The 17,983-nt window shown below is 50.7% G+C and overlaps 9 protein-coding genes across 9 annotated transcripts; 5 read left to right on the top strand and 4 right to left on the bottom strand.

The window, feature by feature from the left end:
- Window positions 1–1,329: 1,329 nt before the first annotated feature.
- On the top strand, window positions 1,330–3,722 carry Z520_04968 (uncharacterized protein; the record flags this gene model as incomplete). Its single annotated transcript, XM_016775472.1, has 5 exons — window positions 1,330–1,926; window positions 1,987–2,061; window positions 2,116–2,202; window positions 2,258–2,527; window positions 2,634–3,722. The coding sequence occupies 5 exons, from the start codon at window positions 1,330–1,332 to the stop codon at window positions 3,720–3,722; spliced, it is 2,118 nt and encodes a 705-aa protein (XP_016633515.1).
- Window positions 3,723–4,088: 366 nt separating this feature from the next.
- On the bottom strand, window positions 4,089–5,120 carry Z520_04967 (uncharacterized protein; the record flags this gene model as incomplete). The annotated part of the gene is made up of 3 exons (XM_016775471.1): window positions 4,089–4,679; window positions 4,759–4,994; window positions 5,069–5,120. The coding sequence occupies 3 exons, from the start codon at window positions 5,118–5,120 to the stop codon at window positions 4,089–4,091; spliced, it is 879 nt and encodes a 292-aa protein (XP_016633514.1).
- A 674-nt stretch (window positions 5,121–5,794) lies between these two features.
- Z520_04966 (uncharacterized protein) lies at window positions 5,795–6,717 on the bottom strand (the record flags this gene model as incomplete). The annotated part of the gene is made up of 2 exons (XM_016775470.1): window positions 5,795–6,236; window positions 6,302–6,717. 2 exons carry the CDS (start codon window positions 6,715–6,717, stop codon window positions 5,795–5,797), a joined length of 858 nt encoding a protein of 285 aa, XP_016633513.1.
- Window positions 6,718–7,166: 449 nt separating this feature from the next.
- Z520_04965 (uncharacterized protein) lies at window positions 7,167–9,167 on the bottom strand (the record flags this gene model as incomplete). Its single annotated transcript, XM_016775469.1, has 1 exon — window positions 7,167–9,167. One exon carries the CDS (start codon window positions 9,165–9,167, stop codon window positions 7,167–7,169), a length of 2,001 nt encoding a protein of 666 aa, XP_016633512.1.
- Window positions 9,168–9,821: 654 nt separating this feature from the next.
- Z520_04964 (uncharacterized protein) lies at window positions 9,822–10,369 on the top strand (the record flags this gene model as incomplete). The annotated part of the gene is made up of 2 exons (XM_016775468.1): window positions 9,822–9,907; window positions 9,961–10,369. The coding sequence occupies 2 exons, from the start codon at window positions 9,822–9,824 to the stop codon at window positions 10,367–10,369; spliced, it is 495 nt and encodes a 164-aa protein (XP_016633511.1).
- Window positions 10,370–10,901: 532 nt separating this feature from the next.
- Window positions 10,902–12,527, top strand: Z520_04963 (uncharacterized protein; the record flags this gene model as incomplete). The annotated part of the gene is made up of 1 exon (XM_016775467.1): window positions 10,902–12,527. One exon carries the CDS (start codon window positions 10,902–10,904, stop codon window positions 12,525–12,527), a length of 1,626 nt encoding a protein of 541 aa, XP_016633510.1.
- A 576-nt stretch (window positions 12,528–13,103) lies between these two features.
- Window positions 13,104–14,190, top strand: Z520_04962 (uncharacterized protein; the record flags this gene model as incomplete). The annotated part of the gene is made up of 5 exons (XM_016775466.1): window positions 13,104–13,507; window positions 13,602–13,713; window positions 13,802–13,960; window positions 14,042–14,115; window positions 14,172–14,190. The coding sequence occupies 5 exons, from the start codon at window positions 13,104–13,106 to the stop codon at window positions 14,188–14,190; spliced, it is 768 nt and encodes a 255-aa protein (XP_016633509.1).
- Window positions 14,191–14,876: 686 nt separating this feature from the next.
- On the bottom strand, window positions 14,877–16,013 carry Z520_04961 (uncharacterized protein; the record flags this gene model as incomplete). Its single annotated transcript, XM_016775465.1, has 6 exons — window positions 14,877–14,951; window positions 15,014–15,293; window positions 15,351–15,499; window positions 15,552–15,647; window positions 15,715–15,821; window positions 15,881–16,013. The coding sequence occupies 6 exons, from the start codon at window positions 16,011–16,013 to the stop codon at window positions 14,877–14,879; spliced, it is 840 nt and encodes a 279-aa protein (XP_016633508.1).
- Window positions 16,014–16,658: 645 nt separating this feature from the next.
- On the top strand, window positions 16,659–17,054 carry Z520_04960 (uncharacterized protein; the record flags this gene model as incomplete). Its single annotated transcript, XM_016775464.1, has 2 exons — window positions 16,659–16,727; window positions 16,788–17,054. 2 exons carry the CDS (start codon window positions 16,659–16,661, stop codon window positions 17,052–17,054), a joined length of 336 nt encoding a protein of 111 aa, XP_016633507.1.
- Between the last annotated feature and the right edge of the window lie 929 nt (window positions 17,055–17,983).

The following is a 17,983-nucleotide window of genomic DNA, read 5'->3' as shown; positions in this document are numbered from 1 at the left end:
TAGGTAGTGCCAGGAGGTTGTCCCTTGCCACCTTACAGTTACAGCCGTCTAGGGCGAGTACCGAGTATCCTAGTCGACGAGGGCGCGTCACTGGTGGCGTTGTCGTGATAAGGCGCCGTAGCAGCTGTGGTAGACCGCTTATGCAGGGCTACACCTCCACCCGGGCACCTTTTTGTACGAGGAGTAGGAGTATTCGTAAGCTGGGGTCCCCGCTCCCATCATTCTTCCAATCCCAACCCCAGCGAACATCTTAGCCAAACTTACCAAAGCACCAGCCGACCCTAGCCATGAAGAAATGCGGGGATCACGCTTAGGAGAGGAAATCCGGAGAAGCCGCCCAGACGACGAAAACCCCGCCGACTTCTCTTTAAAAACCCCCGCCAGCCTCTCCTACATTCACAACTCCTTTGCGCAATAAAACCAAAATAGTGGACAAGGCTCGAAATCCCCCAAAGACCAAAAGTGACATTACCCTAATCCTGTGTCAAGATGCCCGCTGGCGCAGGGAGCTCCAAGAGCAAGTCTCATACCTGTGAAGACTGCGGCCAGGTCCTATCCCGCCAAGATCACCTGGAGCGGCACCGTCTAACAGCGCATTCAGAGCGCGGTGCCTTCGATTCAGCATGCACAGCTTGTGGAAGAAGATTCTCTAGGAGGTCAGTCGAAGCTGCGGTGGTTGTTTTACGCTGAGTCTGACATACCAAGGGATGTGCTTGTACGGCACTACCGTGTTTTGCATGGGATTCATTGCGAGCCACGACCGAAAGGGCGACCTAGGAAGAGCTCAAAGCAAGCACCGAACAAAGCGTACCTATCGCGCACCTTCTGGATCTCCAGACAGCTGACTCTGTAAAGCTCTGCTGGATCGGCCGATTCTGCCGATCCTGGGGCTCAGCCTAGCGGCGACTCCAACGACAACTTTGCGCAAGAGAGAGCTGCATCCGAGCGCAGTCAAATCATTCCAGAGCCCGCTCCTGAGCTCCCTTCCCAACTTTCCAGTGATACTCTTGATACACAATGGGAAATGCTTTTGAATGCAACATCATCCGAACTACAAAATGCTGTCGGCATAGCTCCAGTCTCGGACCGCAACAATAGTCGGTTGAATTTCTCCAATACTTTCCACCAGGACTCGGATCTTTCGATTTCGTTTCCGGGAGTCCAACCTTTGTTTGATAATGGTTTCTACCCTTTTAGCGGTGAGAATTCCAGCCGATGAACGACGTTTCCGTCTTCTCCCTAGAGCTGGACTAATGCGAGGTAGATTTCGACAGCAGCTTCTCGCTTCTCAGTTGGATGAACTCTGAAACTTTGGCGAACACTTATAGCATGCCGCCAGAACTGAACATTGCCGATATTTCGATGCAAGGTCTGGAGGATCCAAGTAGAGCCACGAGGATCCAGCAGACGACACCGGACAATGCCAAAGCGATGAATGGTAATGTCAACGGGGCTGCTACTGAAGCTGATTTGTCGCTCGACAAAGGAGATTCAATGACAACTTTTCCGAATATAAACACATCGGCATTGCCAACTCCGTCTGCATCCCACGATCCAAGTGCAAGCTCTCCTCTAGAAGAGTCTCCAGAGACTGTCTCGGTGGAGAGAGACACAAACACTTGGCCGTACGAATATCAAGCTGAGGGAGAAGAAGGAAGGATCTCTTTTCCAGTTCTGAATCCAGAGGATCTCAGAAGAGCTCAAAGGTTCCACAGCGCTAGCGGCACCAGTTCTCCTCGGAAGAACTTCCAGCTCCTGGGCACCTTTGGCAAACTGGACGATAAAAAGCTTTCAAGCATCATCCAGCTTCTTAGTCTGCCACTGGTACGAGTCCCCTGGCAGGAGGACGTCGACTTGTTGCGATCGCTCCCAGGTCCAGATATTCTTCACCACTTCACAGATTTATACTTCCTCCATTTTCATGATGTGAGTCGAAAACAAAGCCTGCCATATCTCTGATTGCCCTTGCTAATACATCTCTGTTAGCTCTGGCCTATAATTCATAGGCCAACATTCAAGATATCAGATGCACCCACGATTCTGGTGCTAACAATAGCCTGCGTAAGTGTTGCACTGCGGTCTCTTTATCTTTTCAAGGCTGATAAACATCACCAGATTGGGGCATGTTACTCTGGTCTTGATCGGTCGATTGAGTTTGCCGACACGCTTGCCGAGCTCTGTAGGCGGACGTCTACTTGGATGGTCAGCTCCAACCTCCCTGAACTCTGTGTGAGGTGACTAACCTAGGTTGATTCAGGGCGAGCATGATCCACGATTCCTGCGGTCTCCGTCTTACGGAGTATCACTCTTGTTGCAGCACCTCCATGCAATGGGCTCGGGCTCGCGACGCCTCTTCGAGATGACTGACGCATCTCGCTCACGCCTCATCAGCATATCGCGGCAAATGACGTGCGCAGGACTTTATGCGTCGCGCAACGATGCAGCTTCGTCTGAAAAGGATACATTTCAAACCTGGCTCGAATGGGTGAGCAAAGAGCAAATCAAGCGATTGGGGTGGTTTCTATTTGTGAGTCTGTCCAATAGTAATCCACTTAATGTTATGGCCATTTTCTAGGACAACTCTGGCGGACGTGCTCTCCGCAACAACCAGCTGACCAAAATTGAAACTGCAGGAGTTCGACTGTCTTTATTCCGCCTTTTCAAAACAAAATCCGTGCACGAAGCTTGAGGAATTACCGCCCGAGTTCCCTTGCGAACAGTTACACTGGGACGCGCCAACTGCGTTTTCTTGGGCTGCTTGTCCATTTCAGACCGCTCCCCGAGGCCCTCCGACCATGCAGACGATCAGTGATTTTCTAGAGAAACCTGATCCATCAATTATCAGTCCGCTTGACAACATCGGAAAACGGTTGTTGATCCGATGCCTCGGACAGCGGCTACATGCTTGTCAAGAACAGATGGATTCGAAATTGTACCATGTCCTCTGGCAAGACAACAACGGGCTCGAACTCAATCGCGCTGTTCGGTCTCAGCTTTCCAAGGCCATCATGTCTGTGTATGAATTCAGCTGGGCTGATCATCCGCGTCGCTACACCCTCCGCCATGCTCTTCGCATCGGTGTCGCTGGGCACTACAGCCACATATTTGGCGCGGGAAAGATTGTGGATCTGGTCACTCACGTCGCACGCAAGCGGGCTGCCGGTTTCGACATGTCAAGGATTACCCACAACACAGCGTTCGCCTCAAGCACCGCCAACAAAGCTACAGGCGTGGACGAAACAGCAGCAATCGCCGCATTCGCCGAAGATCCCGAAATGATCAGGGAAATGATGTGGCATGCTTCGCAAGTATGTTACCTCCAGCGCCGGCACCCTTTCAACTCACCTCTCGAACCACTCTCGGTGTTCCTGGCGGGGATCACCCTTTGGGCCAGCTGCAAATACTTTTGCCCCCACCAGCCATCAATGCGCGTGGGTCCCTCAATTCAGCTGGATGAGCCATCCTTTTGCAGTTCTCAACGTTCCAGCCAGGCGGTCAAGGACTGGATAAAGAACGGGGGCAAGACGTTCCTGGAAGGTGTGGGTGACGTTCAGGACCCCGAAGCACCAAGTCGAGTGCTCCAGCTGAGCGTGGATATGACTCGACGACTCAAAGTCTGGCAAATGGCGTCAAATGTCTCGGAAATCTTCGTCCGCCTCTTACAAAGCGAGGAACAGGAGGCTGCCCAACGCCACGAAACCAACACATTTCAGCCACAATAATACAGGACAACAGCGCACACCTTTATGCACCGGCTGTCTTATCATGTGACTACGAGGCATGACTGCTCGGCCCGGAGACTCTGAAGATGCTATTTTCCTTCAGTCATTCACATGGAGAACCATGTTGGAGGAAAGTCGCCTGGGAATCGGAGTTACCCTGTACCTTCACGGGAGAACCCGAGCGTAAAGAATATATATACGAACGACATGTCTAGGAGACGGCTACCGAGCCGGCTTGCAAGGGCATACTTGTACCCATTTATCAGAAATATAAGACAGTGTGCCTTCGGCAAGTGAGAAAAGCCTGGTCTCCGGCGTTACACCGCGGCCAATTTCTGATACCGCTCTTCCTCTCTAACAGCTCCCTCATTTTGCAGCACCTGCTTTCCGCTCGGCCTCCAACAATGCAATGGTATCGTCATAGATCAGATCCATTTTACTCATGGTAGAGCCGGGCCCCGATGGTAGCGGGCTGTCGACGAGGACCCTCCTAGTTTTATACTTTATCCTCTCCAAGACCGTACCTCCTTCATACTCGGCACTCTCCACGAGCTCGAGCATAGTCTCAGCTAGCTCTTCTGGGGTGGCAAAGACATCTTCGTCCGAAATGGCCTTCATTTTCTCCGGATTCTCGCTCCACAGCGGTGTCATGACCATGCCCGGGGCGACCGCGACGACTTTGATCCCAAACTCTTGATGTAAAGGTCCTAGGGAGCGGGTGAATGCGGAAACGGCAGCCTTTGAAGTGGAATATAGTGGCTGGTTGAAGAGGGCGTATTGAGCGGCCAACGAGGAGATGTTGATAATGACCCCAACGGTCTCGTTGGATTTCCTGCCTTTGGATCTGGTAATCTGGTCCCGAATACCCATTCTTGTTCCCTTCACAAGACCTTGTACGTTAATATCGAACGACTTGTAACTTTCGGTCTCTGTGTCCTTCCAAAAGCCCGACCAGTCCTGTGCGCCAACAAAGCATTAGAATGTTGTGTCTCTCTCTCTGAATCTTGGCCCTTGGGAACGATAGACAAGAACGCACCGGTTCAAAGATGCCTGCCCCGTTACATAGCACGTCAATGGGCCCGAGCTCGGACTTTGCGAAAGCAAATAGTCTCTCCAAGTCCTTCCAGTTTGACACGTCAGTCTTTTGAAAGAGGACCTTGGTCGCTTTGGTCCCTTGCTGGAACTCCTTGAAAGCGGGCGTCTCCTGGACATCGGCGACAACGACATTTGCCCCGTTACTGGCGAGCAGCTTTGCAAAGGCCAAATTGATGCCTATCACGCTCGTCAGTGCCGTTAGTGACTAGACGGAGCTCAACACAGGAGGTCTTGCTGGAACACTCGCATACCTGAACTTGCACCCGTCACGACAGCATTCTTTCCGCGCACTGAAAACGACATTTTGTTTTTCTGGCCTTGCGAGATAACCTGACACTCCTGCTGGCGACTGTGTGCGTGGCTAACGGATGGACATGTTCGACGACATGTCTTTATGGTAAAGGCTAGCCACGACTGTCTTCGCATACTGTTGGTGGACTCCACACTCTAGATAGCGCGTTTGCGGGGGTTTTCACCAGATCTGTGGAGCGAGGTGGCATGGAATCTGTCGCCACAGTAGAAAATCCCTTCCTGACAAAAGTTGTGAGAAAACACACTTCCAGCTATACTCCCCTTGCCCGCTGCTTGAATATTTGTAAAGTACGCCCGCATGTGATGGTCCCTTGTCACCGGACGGGAGTGTGGATTGTTCGAGATGATCTTGGCGTACGCTCCCCCGTCAAGCCACGCATTCGGTATCCTGCATGGAGTAATATCGAGCTGGCTAGACCATCTGGATCGTGCAAGGCTAGTGCCGGCCTTCTAGTAGCAGACAACGCCGCCGAGGATAGTTGGGCCAGTGATACCACCGTTGAAGGTTATAGTTTCGCGAGAAAAGGGTTCTGTGTCAAAAGACCCCCATGCCTTACGCGGGACCGAGGATGTTCACGCTAAGCAAAGAAGGACTTTTCAATGACAGTCAAGTGTCGTCTCGATGCACATTGTAGCATTCCAGCGCGTCTAAATTTGCTAGTCTATTACAGTTTGGAAGCTTTCCACCTCGGCGGCCGCTTTTCCTTGAACGCGGCCAGTCCCTCGCTCGAGTTTTCCCCTGCCATCATTTTCTCGTAGAACCTCTCGTGGGTGTTTTGGAAAGCCCTTTCAACGCTGGGCGTCTCCCATGCTTCTCTCAGAGCTGCCCTGGTGATGATCATCGCGTCGGGCGATATTGCAGCGATTTCTCGGGCGATACTGATCGCCTCTTCGATCAGCGTCTCTGGTTTCTTCGCAATCCGGTTGACAAGATTATGCCGCAGTGCTTCTTCTGCGGTAATGGACCGTCCACTGAGGGCGATCTCGCTGGCGACGTGAAGTCCCGCGGTCCGCATCAGACGAGGAAGACCGCCACCGTACGCGTACAGTCCGACCTTGGCTTCAGGAAGACCAAACTGCGCACTTCGAACGGCAATAACCACATCACTATTCATGCGTTAGCTTTCTCCATTCTTCCCAACATCCTTGCCGTAGACTGTTGGCAGACGCACCAGTTCAAGGCAATTTCCCACCCTCCACCTAATGCATAACCGTTGACCGCGGCCACAACTGGCTTCTTCCCTTCCCTTCTGCTGAGCCCTGCAAACCCAGAAGCTGGATGTGTGTATTTGTATGGCTCAGCCTTCCACGATTCGTCGCCAGACTTTTTGACCCGCTGCATCTCGATCAGATCCGAGCCGACACAAAAGGCACGGTTTCCAACACCCGTAACAATGGCAACACGGAGCGACGGCTCGTTGTCGAACCACTTGAAAAGGGCGTCCATCAGCCAATGAAGTGCGTATGGAATTGAATTAAGCTGACGTGGGCGGTTGATTGTTGCAAGCATAATATGAGCTTCTGGAAAGGTTACGTCGCAGCCGTCGCATTGTGGAGGCGGCGATTCAAATGCATCGGGGACACACATCGCGGCCGTCGTAGCAGTAGTTCCAGTGAAGTCCGACTTGCTTCTTGTCGAGGATGACAGCAAGATGCCGATAAGTTAATGGAAGATCGTAACCACAGATGCTCGGAGTTCTCTGCCGTTGTGAGCGGGGGTTACACTTCTTAGGCCACCGCTAATGAGATGTGCGTGTCGACCGAAGTTTTCCCCGCCCAGAAAAAGAAGCTGTCCTATGGAGCAAGTTAGATTAATTCCATTCAGAATGGCCAAGATCAAGATATGACTCCTCAGGTGAAGAGGTAGAATGATGCCTGAGAAGGGAAGACTCGTCGTGTAGCATGCGCTCAGCCTTAACAGGACCTTCTATGTAGAACCGAAGTTAGGTCTTTCATTCACATTCTCGGAAATTTTCACGTTGACGACCAAGTATGTACCTGCCTAAGTGTCTAGTGATTGACGAAATATACAATGCTCTACAGTCTGGCGCTCATTGGGGTCGCTATATCCTTGACCAGCAATTTCTCGACTTCGTAGAACGGTAGATACTGCATCAGCACAGCTTTCTCTTCTGCCGGGCACGTCAACTTCATAATTCCTGCGCTTCCTTCCGAAAGAACCTTCTTCAAGGGTATCTCCAACTTCTTGTTGTTGGCATTGTAGGGTATCTCCTGCACCCAGAACATAAATTGAGGAACGTGGCGGCGACTAAGATCTCTGGCAATTTGACCTCGAATTTCTTTCTCCAGTAAGACTGTATTCGATCCTTTTGCTGCTTTCAGAAACAAGAACACACGTTCACTTTCGTCCCAAGCCCTTTGCTGGCCAACGCATATCGAATCAACCACTCTGTCGCGGAACTTCTGATCGATGATGGAATATATCTCTCCACTGCCAAATCGCACGCCTGACGGATTCAACACCCCATCGCTGCGACCGAGGATCACCCACCCCTTGGTCTCGGGATTCATCCTGATATAGTCTCCATGCCTCCAGACTCCCGGGAAGGTTGAAAAGTATGAGTCGGTATATCTTTTCTTCCCAGGGTCGTTCCAAAACTTTACGGGCATGTTGGGAAATGGCTTTCTGCACACCAGTTCTCCACTCTCACCAGGCTTCGCAGGCTTGCCGTCTGGCGTAAAAATGTCGATGTCTATTCCGAGTTCTTTGACCGTCATCTCACCTGCGTACCCTGGCATACCGATATGGCCAGCCAGGAAGTTGCCGCAAAGCTCAGTGCCGCCGGAAAATGACATTTGGCATACAGGGCCAAATGCTTCCATAAGCCACTTTGACTGAGATTCTGTCAGGATTGCACCGGCAGACAAGATGCACTTGAGATTTTTGGCGTAAGGTTTGGGGTCGACACCGGCCTTTTGGAGTTCTGAAAAGTATCGCGGGCCAGCGCCCCAGGCTGTCACGCCAGCGCCTAGCACTGCTGCCAGTTGTCTCTCCGGGGTTGGGTAGAACGGAGATCCGTCATAGAGAACGACACTCGTGCCGCAAAACATTGCCGATATCATGATGTTCCACAACACCCAGCCAATGCCTGCATAGTGGTAGTGTACATCGTCTGGACCGAAGTTCTTGTGAAGGAGACTCTCTTTCTTTCCGTTGACGACTAGGCCCCCATGAGAATGGACTATGCCTTTCGGAGTGCCAGTGGTGCCTGAAGAGAACGCAATCAAAAGTGGGTGACCAAAAGGTACTTGCTCGAAGCGAAGTGGTCTCCCAGTTCCACGCCGTCGAAAATCTTCTATGGGTACCCATCCGGAAGGCACGGTTTCGGAGATGCAGATGACCTCTGCATCTGGCGCTTTGTCAATCATCGAGAAGACTTTCGTGATTCTGTCGGAAATGACGTGTCTTTTGCCGTTGTATTGGTAGGATGACTCTGCAAAAATGATCTTCGGGCACACCTGGCCCATTCTATCGAGCAACACTCTTTCTCCCGCGTCCGTAGCGAATCCAGAAACTATTGCTCCGACTGATGCTGTAGCCAGCCAGATTGCAAGAGACTCCGGTGAACTTCCACCGATGATGCAGACAACATCTCCAGTTGAGACTTTTGATGATCGCATGGCGTCTGATGTTGTTCTGACCTTCTCATTCAGCGCCTTCCACGTAACATCTCGAGGTGTCTCTAGGCTCTCTTCACAAAGATATCGTATTGCAACACCTTCATCCGACCTGCAGAGGAGATTTTCGGCATAATTGAGCCGCGCATCCTCGAAGAAAGGCGGGAACTGATCAATACTGAGTGATTCGTCGACGGCTTTGGTAGGATGTACGGATGCTTTGATTCCCATAAATCTCCACAATGCCATCCAGAAGTCATTTGGTCTTCCGACAGAAAATTGATGGAGGTCATGATAATCCTGCATAGACAGGCCGAGTTCGGAATTTATTCTCTTGCGGAAGACATCAAAGTTGGTCTCGAGACCTGGAGGAGGTAGGTAGACCAATTCGGGCGCCATTTCGAGGGTTTCTCTCACGACGTTGGATGATGGCTTTGCTCACAAGGAACGGAGTCTCTAGATGCCAATAAGTATCCAGAGCCTTGGCGGTGAAGCCTGGAATGAAAGAGTGATACTGTCAGAGCCCATGTACAAGTCCTTTCAAGCGGTTTGCATACACGCCTCTCCCTACCTGACGCCACACTTGGCGTGCAATAATCGTATACTGCAATGTATGAGTGGATTCTAGACCTCGAATCTCCATTGTGAAACCCCGCTGTGTATGAACAAACGGATCGGGCAGTGCGCCGAATGCTGTGCCACCGGCAATTGGTACTCTGTTTCAAGTGAGAAAGAGCGGGAGTATTGTTGTCTCCGTCGTGCCTGCGACATAGTCGTTCGATAAGTGGATACCGACTTGCTTGATGTTTCTTACCCATGGAAGATAATTAATCCCCACCACAGCCTACAATGAACGATCCAAGATAGTGCTCGTAGAGGCTCATGCTCACTCGAAGCCTTGTGGATCGATTCTGCAACATCCAGACCAATGAGCATGTTAGTCAGGGAAAAGGGTTCCTGTGGAGATCTCTCCCGAATGTTATATTGATCGAAACACTCAATGGCAGCTGGAGATACTCTGACCACCTTGCGTAGTGCTTGAGAATAAGAACCATGGCAGCACTGGGACTAGACCTGAGCTCGAAGCGGCTGCGGAAACGTAGCGACTACGGCTACCACCTAGATTATCGACTGCGCTGGTAAGTGTTCTGCATGATCTGGCATCATCAGGGTCGCAGCTCACCGGTATCAGGAACGACAATGACATTTTTGGCCACATGAACAATCCCAACTACGGTGTGCTGGCGGACAGTATCATCAACGAATACATGATCAAAGAATGCGGATATACCGTGAACAAACACCAGCAAGCCGCAATCATTGCCAACACCTACTTTGACTATTTCGGGTCTGTCAGCTACCCGGATATGGTCGAGTGTGGACTGCGGATTGTCAAGCTGGGCAAATCCAGCGTCATGTACGAAGTGGGGGTTTTCAGACGAGGCGATGAAGATGTCAAAGCAGTGGGAGGCTCGACGCACGTCTTTGTCACGCAAATCGACGGGCAATTGGGAAAGCCTGCTGAGGGTGGCATGCCGAGAGAAATGAGGCAGGGCTATGAGAGGTTGATCAACATGTCAAATCCACGTTCAACTCTCTAGCCGTATCTGTGGGTTAGCTACGGTTTTGTGGAACATTCTTTTATCTTTTCTCCGTTCGATCTAGCCAGCAATGGCCGTACCTTGCAGGTTTGATATAGCCCTGCAGAGGTAATTTGCCTAGTCAGAGGAGCCTGTAAGAACCATCAAACGTTAGTATCACCACCATTAGATACTCCAACTCGCCATCCTCATGCGTTGTCTTCCCCGCTCCACACCGTGCCGAAAACCCCCATCCGCAACCCCCATCATAATTTGATAAACCCCACTAGCGCAAGGCTGACGTCCCCTATTTGGCAGAGAGCTGTGGGGAATTCCAACCAATCGTATGATGTGTATCTGGTGATCTCTCGTATGGTGCTCGTAGCTCTCATGACCTTTGTGCCTCGAGCGGATGGCGAAACTGCTCTCAGGGGAGTTTAAAGAAAGTGAGCATGCTCGTCGTGGTTGAATCAGGGCATCTCTTTCGACTTTCCCGTTCATTGTCTTGCCGTTTGGTCGTCTCGACCTCTTCAGTTCCTGTTGTCTCAGCAAAATGGGATCCATCAATCCTACCAAGTCATACGATGTTGTTGTCGTGGGTGCCGGCTTCAGTGGAATGTGGCACCTTTACCATCTGAGGAAAGAAGGATTCTCGGTCCACGTATTCGAAGCGGGCTCTGACTATGGAGGGACTTGGTACTGGAACTGCTATCCAGGCGCGAGAGTTGATACCGAAGTCCCAGTTTATCAGTTCACCGAGAAGACATCAGCGGACGATTGGAACTGGACTCAGCGCTACCCTGGACGAGATGAGATCCAGCAGTATTTCCACCATGTCAGTCGTTTATGGGACCTGGATCGCGATGTCTCCTTCAATTCGCAAGTCACATCCTTGGACTGGGACTCGCCCAAGAAGTCTTGGCTTGTGGAAATTGCTGGTTCGGGAGAGATCTTTCGTGCACAGCATATTATCATGGGGACAGGCTTTGCTGCCAAGCCATATATCCCGCCATACAAGAACATCGAAGCTTTCCGAGGAGCCAAGACTCATTCAGCAAGATGGCCGATGGATGGTAGTCTCGATGTCAAAGGGAAGCGCGTTGCTGTCATTGGAACCGGCGCCAGCGGAGTGCAGCTTGTCCAAGCAATCAGCAAGGTTGCGTCCCATCTCACGGTCTTTCAGCGAACACCAAATATGGCCCTTCCCATGGGGCAGGGTGAAGTCAAGGAGACGGACAACCAGCGGTTCAAGGAGAACTTCCCAACCACTGTGCAGAAAATCAACACAACTTATGCTGGCTTCCTCTACGACTTTGAGCCGTCAAATGGCAGAGACGCTAGCGAGGAAGAGCGAAATGAGTTGTGGGAACGGCTCTTTAACCGTGGCGGCCTGCAATTCTGGCTGGGAAATTATCTGGATGTTTTCGAAGACCGGGAAGTTAATGCTGCCGCCTATCGATTCTGGAGGAAGAAGGTACTGGCCAGGATCACAAACCCAGAAGCTGCCAAGATACTTGCACCAGAGGTACCGCCTCACCCGTTCGGGGCTAAACGTGTCAGTCTTGAACAAGGATATTTCGAATGCTTTAACCGCGACAATGTCACGCTGATTGATGCCAGCAAAGCTGGAAATCCCATCTCTGAGTTTACCGCTGAAGGTATAATTACGAAGGATGGAGCTGAGCACAAGTTTGACGTTGTTATCTTTGCAACTGGCTTTGACGCCATCACGGGATCTATGACCAAAATAGACATCCGCGGCAAGGAAGGATCTATCCGCGAGAAATGGGGTAAAGGGGTCTACACACACCTTGGAATGACCACCCACAGCTTCCCCAACTTTTTCTTTGTCTATGGACCTCAGGCGCCTACAGCCTTCGCCACAGGCCCGGCGTGCACTGAGACCCAGGGTGCTTGGATAATTGAATGTTTGAAATTTCTCCGAAACGAGAAGTTGAGGGCAATTGAGCCAACAAGAGAAGCTGAAATCGAATGGCGGGAGCACGTGAATGACGTTACTGGGAAGAGTCTATTAATTGAAGCAGATAGCTGGTATTTTGGAGGAAACATCCCAGGCAAGCCGAAGGAGGCACTAAACTACATGGCAGGATTGCCTGAGTACAGGAGGAGGATCTGGGAGAGTGCAAAGTCAAGATATTCCGGCTTTGCTCTGGAATGATTCTAGCGCGTGCGCAAAATTTCGAAAACAGGAACAATAGATGACTCTATGAACCATTCAATTGGCACTAACGGGAGAAATTGAAGCATCCGGCTGCGTCAATGACATTTTGGGCTTTCAAGTTGAGAATACCGCCATAATACCTTTCTTGATGGTGCTCGATTTTCTGTCCAGCTTGAAAATGTAAATCCACTTTGTGAACATATTCGAACGGCTGGGCAGCCTGTCGGCCTCGGCAACAACATGCGAATCATGTAACAGCCGCTTCTCCATCGTCGCCGCATAACATGCCTTTTACAATCCCCACCACACCAAGACCATTCCCCGCATATAACTTCGAGGAGCTACATGCGAGACTATTTAATGTCAATCAAGGGTCTCCGGACAGAGGAGCCCACGTACAACTCAGTGTGAATCAGAGGCCTCGGACACAGGCTTAAGTTCCAGTCGTCTCGAAGCTTGCTCCCTGAAGAACAAAGTCATGGCATCACTGCTCGATGGCGGCATCGCTTTCATAACGGGTGCTGGCTCTGGTAAGAGGACGCCCTCGAAGCCGTAATTGGCACCCACCGCACCATGGAAACTAAAATGGGGTGTTCGGTTTCAGGAATCGGCAGAGCCACCGGCAAACAGTTCGCACACTATGGGGCCAAAGGTCTTGTGTTAACCGACATCAACGAAGCCGGGCTGCAGCAGAGCAAGGAAGAAATCCTGGCGAAGTACCCTAAGATCGAGATTGAAACGATAAAGATGGACGTGACAAATGAGCAGTCCATCATCTCCGCTCACGAAGCAGCAGTCAAGCGCTTCGGGCGTATTGACTATGCCGTCAACAATGCTGGCACGCCAGGGCACATGATCGCTAGTTCGCAGTCGACGTATGCTGAGTTCAAGTTCGGAGTCGACATCAACTTGTTCGGTGTTTGGATGTGCCAACGTGAACAGTTGAAGCAGATGGAGTCCCAGCAGCCTAATCAGAGGTGCTCTCCCGTTCCTCTCCATCGCTTTCTATGCTATGTTGAGATTCGCAAGACGCATCGAGCACTTGGGCTGACATATTTACCTTGATCTCAGAGGCGCAAAAGGCTCCATTGTCAACATCTCGTCTATCTACGGTCATACATGCGGAAAGAATACCACGTCCTACTGCGCAGCTAAACATGCCGTGCTTGGGATAACGAGAAGTGTGAGAGCACCCCCCAATTCCAGTGTCGTCCAAACTCTGTTGGCAATCATCCCTACAAGTACTCCAACTGACGAACTGTGTTCGCTAGGATGGCGCCAATTATGCAAAGAGTGGCATTCGCGTCAACGCAGTCTGTCCAGGATACACAGACACCCCTATGCTGCGAATGCCAGGTGCTGGCTCTGCAGTAGGAATGGACGAGTATATCAATGTTTGTCCTATGGGTCGTTTGGGAGAAGCACGAGAGGTGAGTCAGGAGCTTCGAAAGAAGAAGCTACTCCCTAGGACAGTCTTGAAGACGGGCGACATCCAGAACTAACGCTTGCAGATTGCGGATGTCATCGTCTTTCTGTCTTCTCCTATGGCTAGCTACGTGACAGGACAAGATATTCCCGTCGACGGGTACGTATTGGCCTGCATACATGCAGTGATCGCAATGCTGACAATCAATACACCAGCGGATTTCTGATTGTGTGATATCTCTCCGATAGGAAAGTGGGCTTGAGGCCTCAAGACTTGAATGCTTTGGGATTGGTACCTGGCAAGACAAAAGCTATACAGGTTGTAGTGCAAATCACTGGACCAAGCCCTGCTCAGCCAGCCCTTCACAATGACAAAAAGAGAACTTCAAAGTCTAGAAGATAGAGACTTTATTCAGTGATTTCGCTCCAGTCTCTCAGGAGATTTATAGTGGTACTATTCGTGGGCGCGTGGTATGTCCGGCTGAGGTTCACAAATTTTATCAACAATCGAATGTCCCAAACTCGCACATTAGAAATCCGAAGAGCCAGTACTCAAGCAAAGGCGATTCCTGTTTTGTCGTTGCTGATATCACAGACAAGGAATGCTTTGGAAAACATCCCTCCTGCAATGAGTCGTTTATTGTACGGATCTACCGCAGCACCGGTCAGGACGCTCAGCTGTGAGCCATCGTCCCAGAATAGCAACTCTGGAGCATAACCCTTTGCTTTGTCCAGCCGGACCACTGCAGCCTCGCACAGGGTGCCATAATCCAGGCCACCGGGTCCAAAGCCACGTTTGAACAGCGTAACTAGATTGGGGAAGACTATGAATCGAGTATCAGCAGAGTGGCTCACATATCAGTCCTTGGATGGAAGGGCCTCAATTCGAGCGACCTCGTGGTCAAGAGTTTCATATATCATCTATTGCTTACCTGGAACAACAATGTCTCCGTTGGTTGGAATCTCCGCCAGATTATCTGGTGTTCCACCGAGTCTCTGCCCAACTTGTTAGTGGCGAGGATCGCAGCTCAATTTCAAAGTCTCTTTATTTGACGTACAACTTTTCTCTCAAGCACCAGTTCCTTTGTATCCGGATCAACACTGTATACAATTGTCGTCCCTTCGTATAGGTCGTTCACCAGAAGAGTCTTGCCCTCTTCCGTCAGAAGGATACCATTCGCATATTGGAGGTCGTCCGACACTTTTCGGCAAGTCGTCTTGGAGCCGGAGCCGTCGCAATGAATGACCCAAGACGCCCATCGGAAAGGCGCATACTTATCCTCGAAAGTACGCAAAATACCATTGTAGTAATAGTGGTCATTGGTGCTGAAAAATGATCTGGGCACCGGATGTTCAGCACAGACGGCATCTGCCTGGATAGTCCGGGAGACTTACAGAGGACCAGAAGGGGTCACTGCATTGGGTGTTTTCAACTCTGGGTGGCTGATATCTTTGACAAACTCAAGCACGTTTGTGCCGAGCTTGTGCGAGAAAATGGTGATCGATTCGCCCTTGCGCCCATGGTTCACCGCAAACAAGTGTATCTTGGGGGAGCTGCCGTTAGAGATACGTGTGCATGGCACGATAGCCTCTTACCTTGGAAGGGTCGTCTTTGAACCTCCAAATATCGATCCCGTGGAGGATCAAGTCCCCATCCCAGCCTTTTATTTCCATCCTCGTAGTCTTGTTCCCCTATTTGGTATTGTGGTGAACAATGGCCCCAGGGTCACAGCTCAATGAAGCGCAAAATGAGTCTTACCTTGATGTCGTACTTCAAGAAATACTCACGAAAATCTTTTCTTTTGGACGTCCAATGGTTATTTATCGGCGGGTAGAACTGAGATCGACCTACTGGATCCCCGCAAGCTGTACACATATAGATATCAGTTGGTAAGATCGTAGGACGTCACAATTTGCCAGCTCACCAAGAAATGCCGTGTCGGTCTCATGGTGGATTTTGACGTCTTCACAGGTCTGGCCAGCTTCGAGACTGTCAGCACTGGCAATCATGGCCATTATAGGGCTCAGACACACAAGGATCCGTCCAGCAATGTTCATTGTTGAGACCTCCGTGACTGAGATATCGGGTCTTGGGGTCCTTGGTTTGCACACGGCCGTAATAACGGTCCAGGAATATGGTAGGGCTTGACAGGAAGAGCGCAATAACGAGAACTCCTAGCCCAAAAGTGGCTGTTGCTATCCAGTTGGCCTTTGCCTGCTGTGCAAGCTTGGAGCCACTGGAAGTTGACATGATCTTGACGATGATGATGATGATGTGGTCACGTTTGTTGTGTCAGCAGCAAATACTATCAAGCAAGGCTTAGAAAGCTCATGAGACATGTGAGCAAATCAAAAAGGAAGCCATCCTCTATTAAGCCGAATACCAGATAGGAACTATTATCCAAACACAACACCCAGGCAAAAAAGCACCGTATCAGGTGGGCCGGTCAATCGGGAGAGTCCTTGTTGTGGTATGGCATCGAAAAACTCCGCAGAGACAAAGCTGTGGGGATTCAATCCCTCGGTTGACGCAGTTCCCCATATGCGCCCCACGACGCTTTCTTTGCGGAGTACCGACTAGAACGAACATGTTCATTAGCACATAAAAGGATCACAAATACATGCCCCCAGCTTGTCACAAGCTCATCGATAGGACTTGAACGATACCGGAGCACACATCAGACTTTCCAACGAGCGTCAAACATGACCACTCCCGAATTTCCTCCCGAATTTCCTCCCATCCCCGAGGGGCAGTTCGAGTTATACGCTGACGTGAGTTTACTGGCGCCTCTTGGCTTGGCTTTTGCACCGATTAACATGGTTATGTGACAGCTGTACGCCAAAGAAGGTCGCGCGGATGACCTAGAGAGATACCTCCGGAAACTGGTTCGCTTGACCCAGTCCGAGCCTGGAGTGCTGGAATACGCCATTGCCCGCGACGATCAAAACCCCAACCACTTCCACGTCTTCGAGCGCTACACCGGCAGAAAGGCGTTCGAGGAGCACATTGCGACGCAGGAGTTTGTGGATTTTACCAACTCGGGAGCTCTTGCACAACCTCCCAAGCCCAAAATGCTCCACGCGTTAAAGCCCATATGAGCGTGGTGGTCTGATTTGCCAGACACCAGAACTGGACATTTGCGGGACGATGGAGCAAAGTTTGTACAGCAAAGACATTCTGTACATACTAAACACCACTTTGGTAGTCTGGACCTGAGAGGGTCTCCCTTAGGCTGTGGTCACAAGGATCAAATCATACCACCTTAGTTCGGTCCTGTCACTTCCGAAGAGAAGACATTCGTGATGATCCATTGCACTGGCGCAAAATGACTGTGCGCGTAAACATAGAACAGACAATCTTGCGGCGGGGTTTTTGTTCTTTTGCCCAGAGATAATGTACTTGATATTCAACAGCTAGCTCCTTTTCGATCCGTAGCAATGACTCCCAGAGGCCAAATAGGGCGCCCGGAACGGTGTGGCAAAAGCCCCAGATCTCCAGAAATATCCCCGCCATTGTCAGAGACTGGGCGCTAGCTCATTCTTGGTAGGCGGACGCAGTGCAGAGGTAAGTACCTCGTGGCCAGGCTCCGCAGTACGTTCTGCGAAAAGGCAGAGACAGAGACAGGAAAGTCCACTGAGAATTCCCACCTCCGTCACTCCAGAGTTCATCCCGTGAATCGTGGAGATGACAGCATGTGCTGTTTTGAGGCCCGGTCTTAGACCACACCGACTCCTGTTGGCCGGTCTGCGGAGTCTGAGACGAGGAGCATCATTCCAATCAAGGTTTATCTCGTGAGATCCATGTATGAATAAGGACTAAGCTTTGACTATGTCGACCAATGGGAATCTTGAGGCTCAAGCACAATATCCAGCAAGAGGTCTATACAGGTTCCACCAAGCGATTGCTTTTTGGAATTGATTGTAGTGGGGGTTCGGAGCTGCAAATTTGTCGTACTGATGAGATTCTAGTATGTCTGAGCATAGTGGCTCCTATATAATGTAATGGTGAGGCATCTCTCCTGACAGCA

This window comes from Fonsecaea multimorphosa (genome assembly GCF_000836435.1).
Source record: "Fonsecaea multimorphosa CBS 102226 unplaced genomic scaffold supercont1.8, whole genome shotgun sequence".
NCBI classification, from domain to species: domain Eukaryota; kingdom Fungi; phylum Ascomycota; class Eurotiomycetes; order Chaetothyriales; family Herpotrichiellaceae; genus Fonsecaea; species Fonsecaea multimorphosa.
The sequence above is the reverse complement of the archived record's forward strand: the minus strand, read 5'-3'. Positions and strand labels throughout refer to the sequence as shown.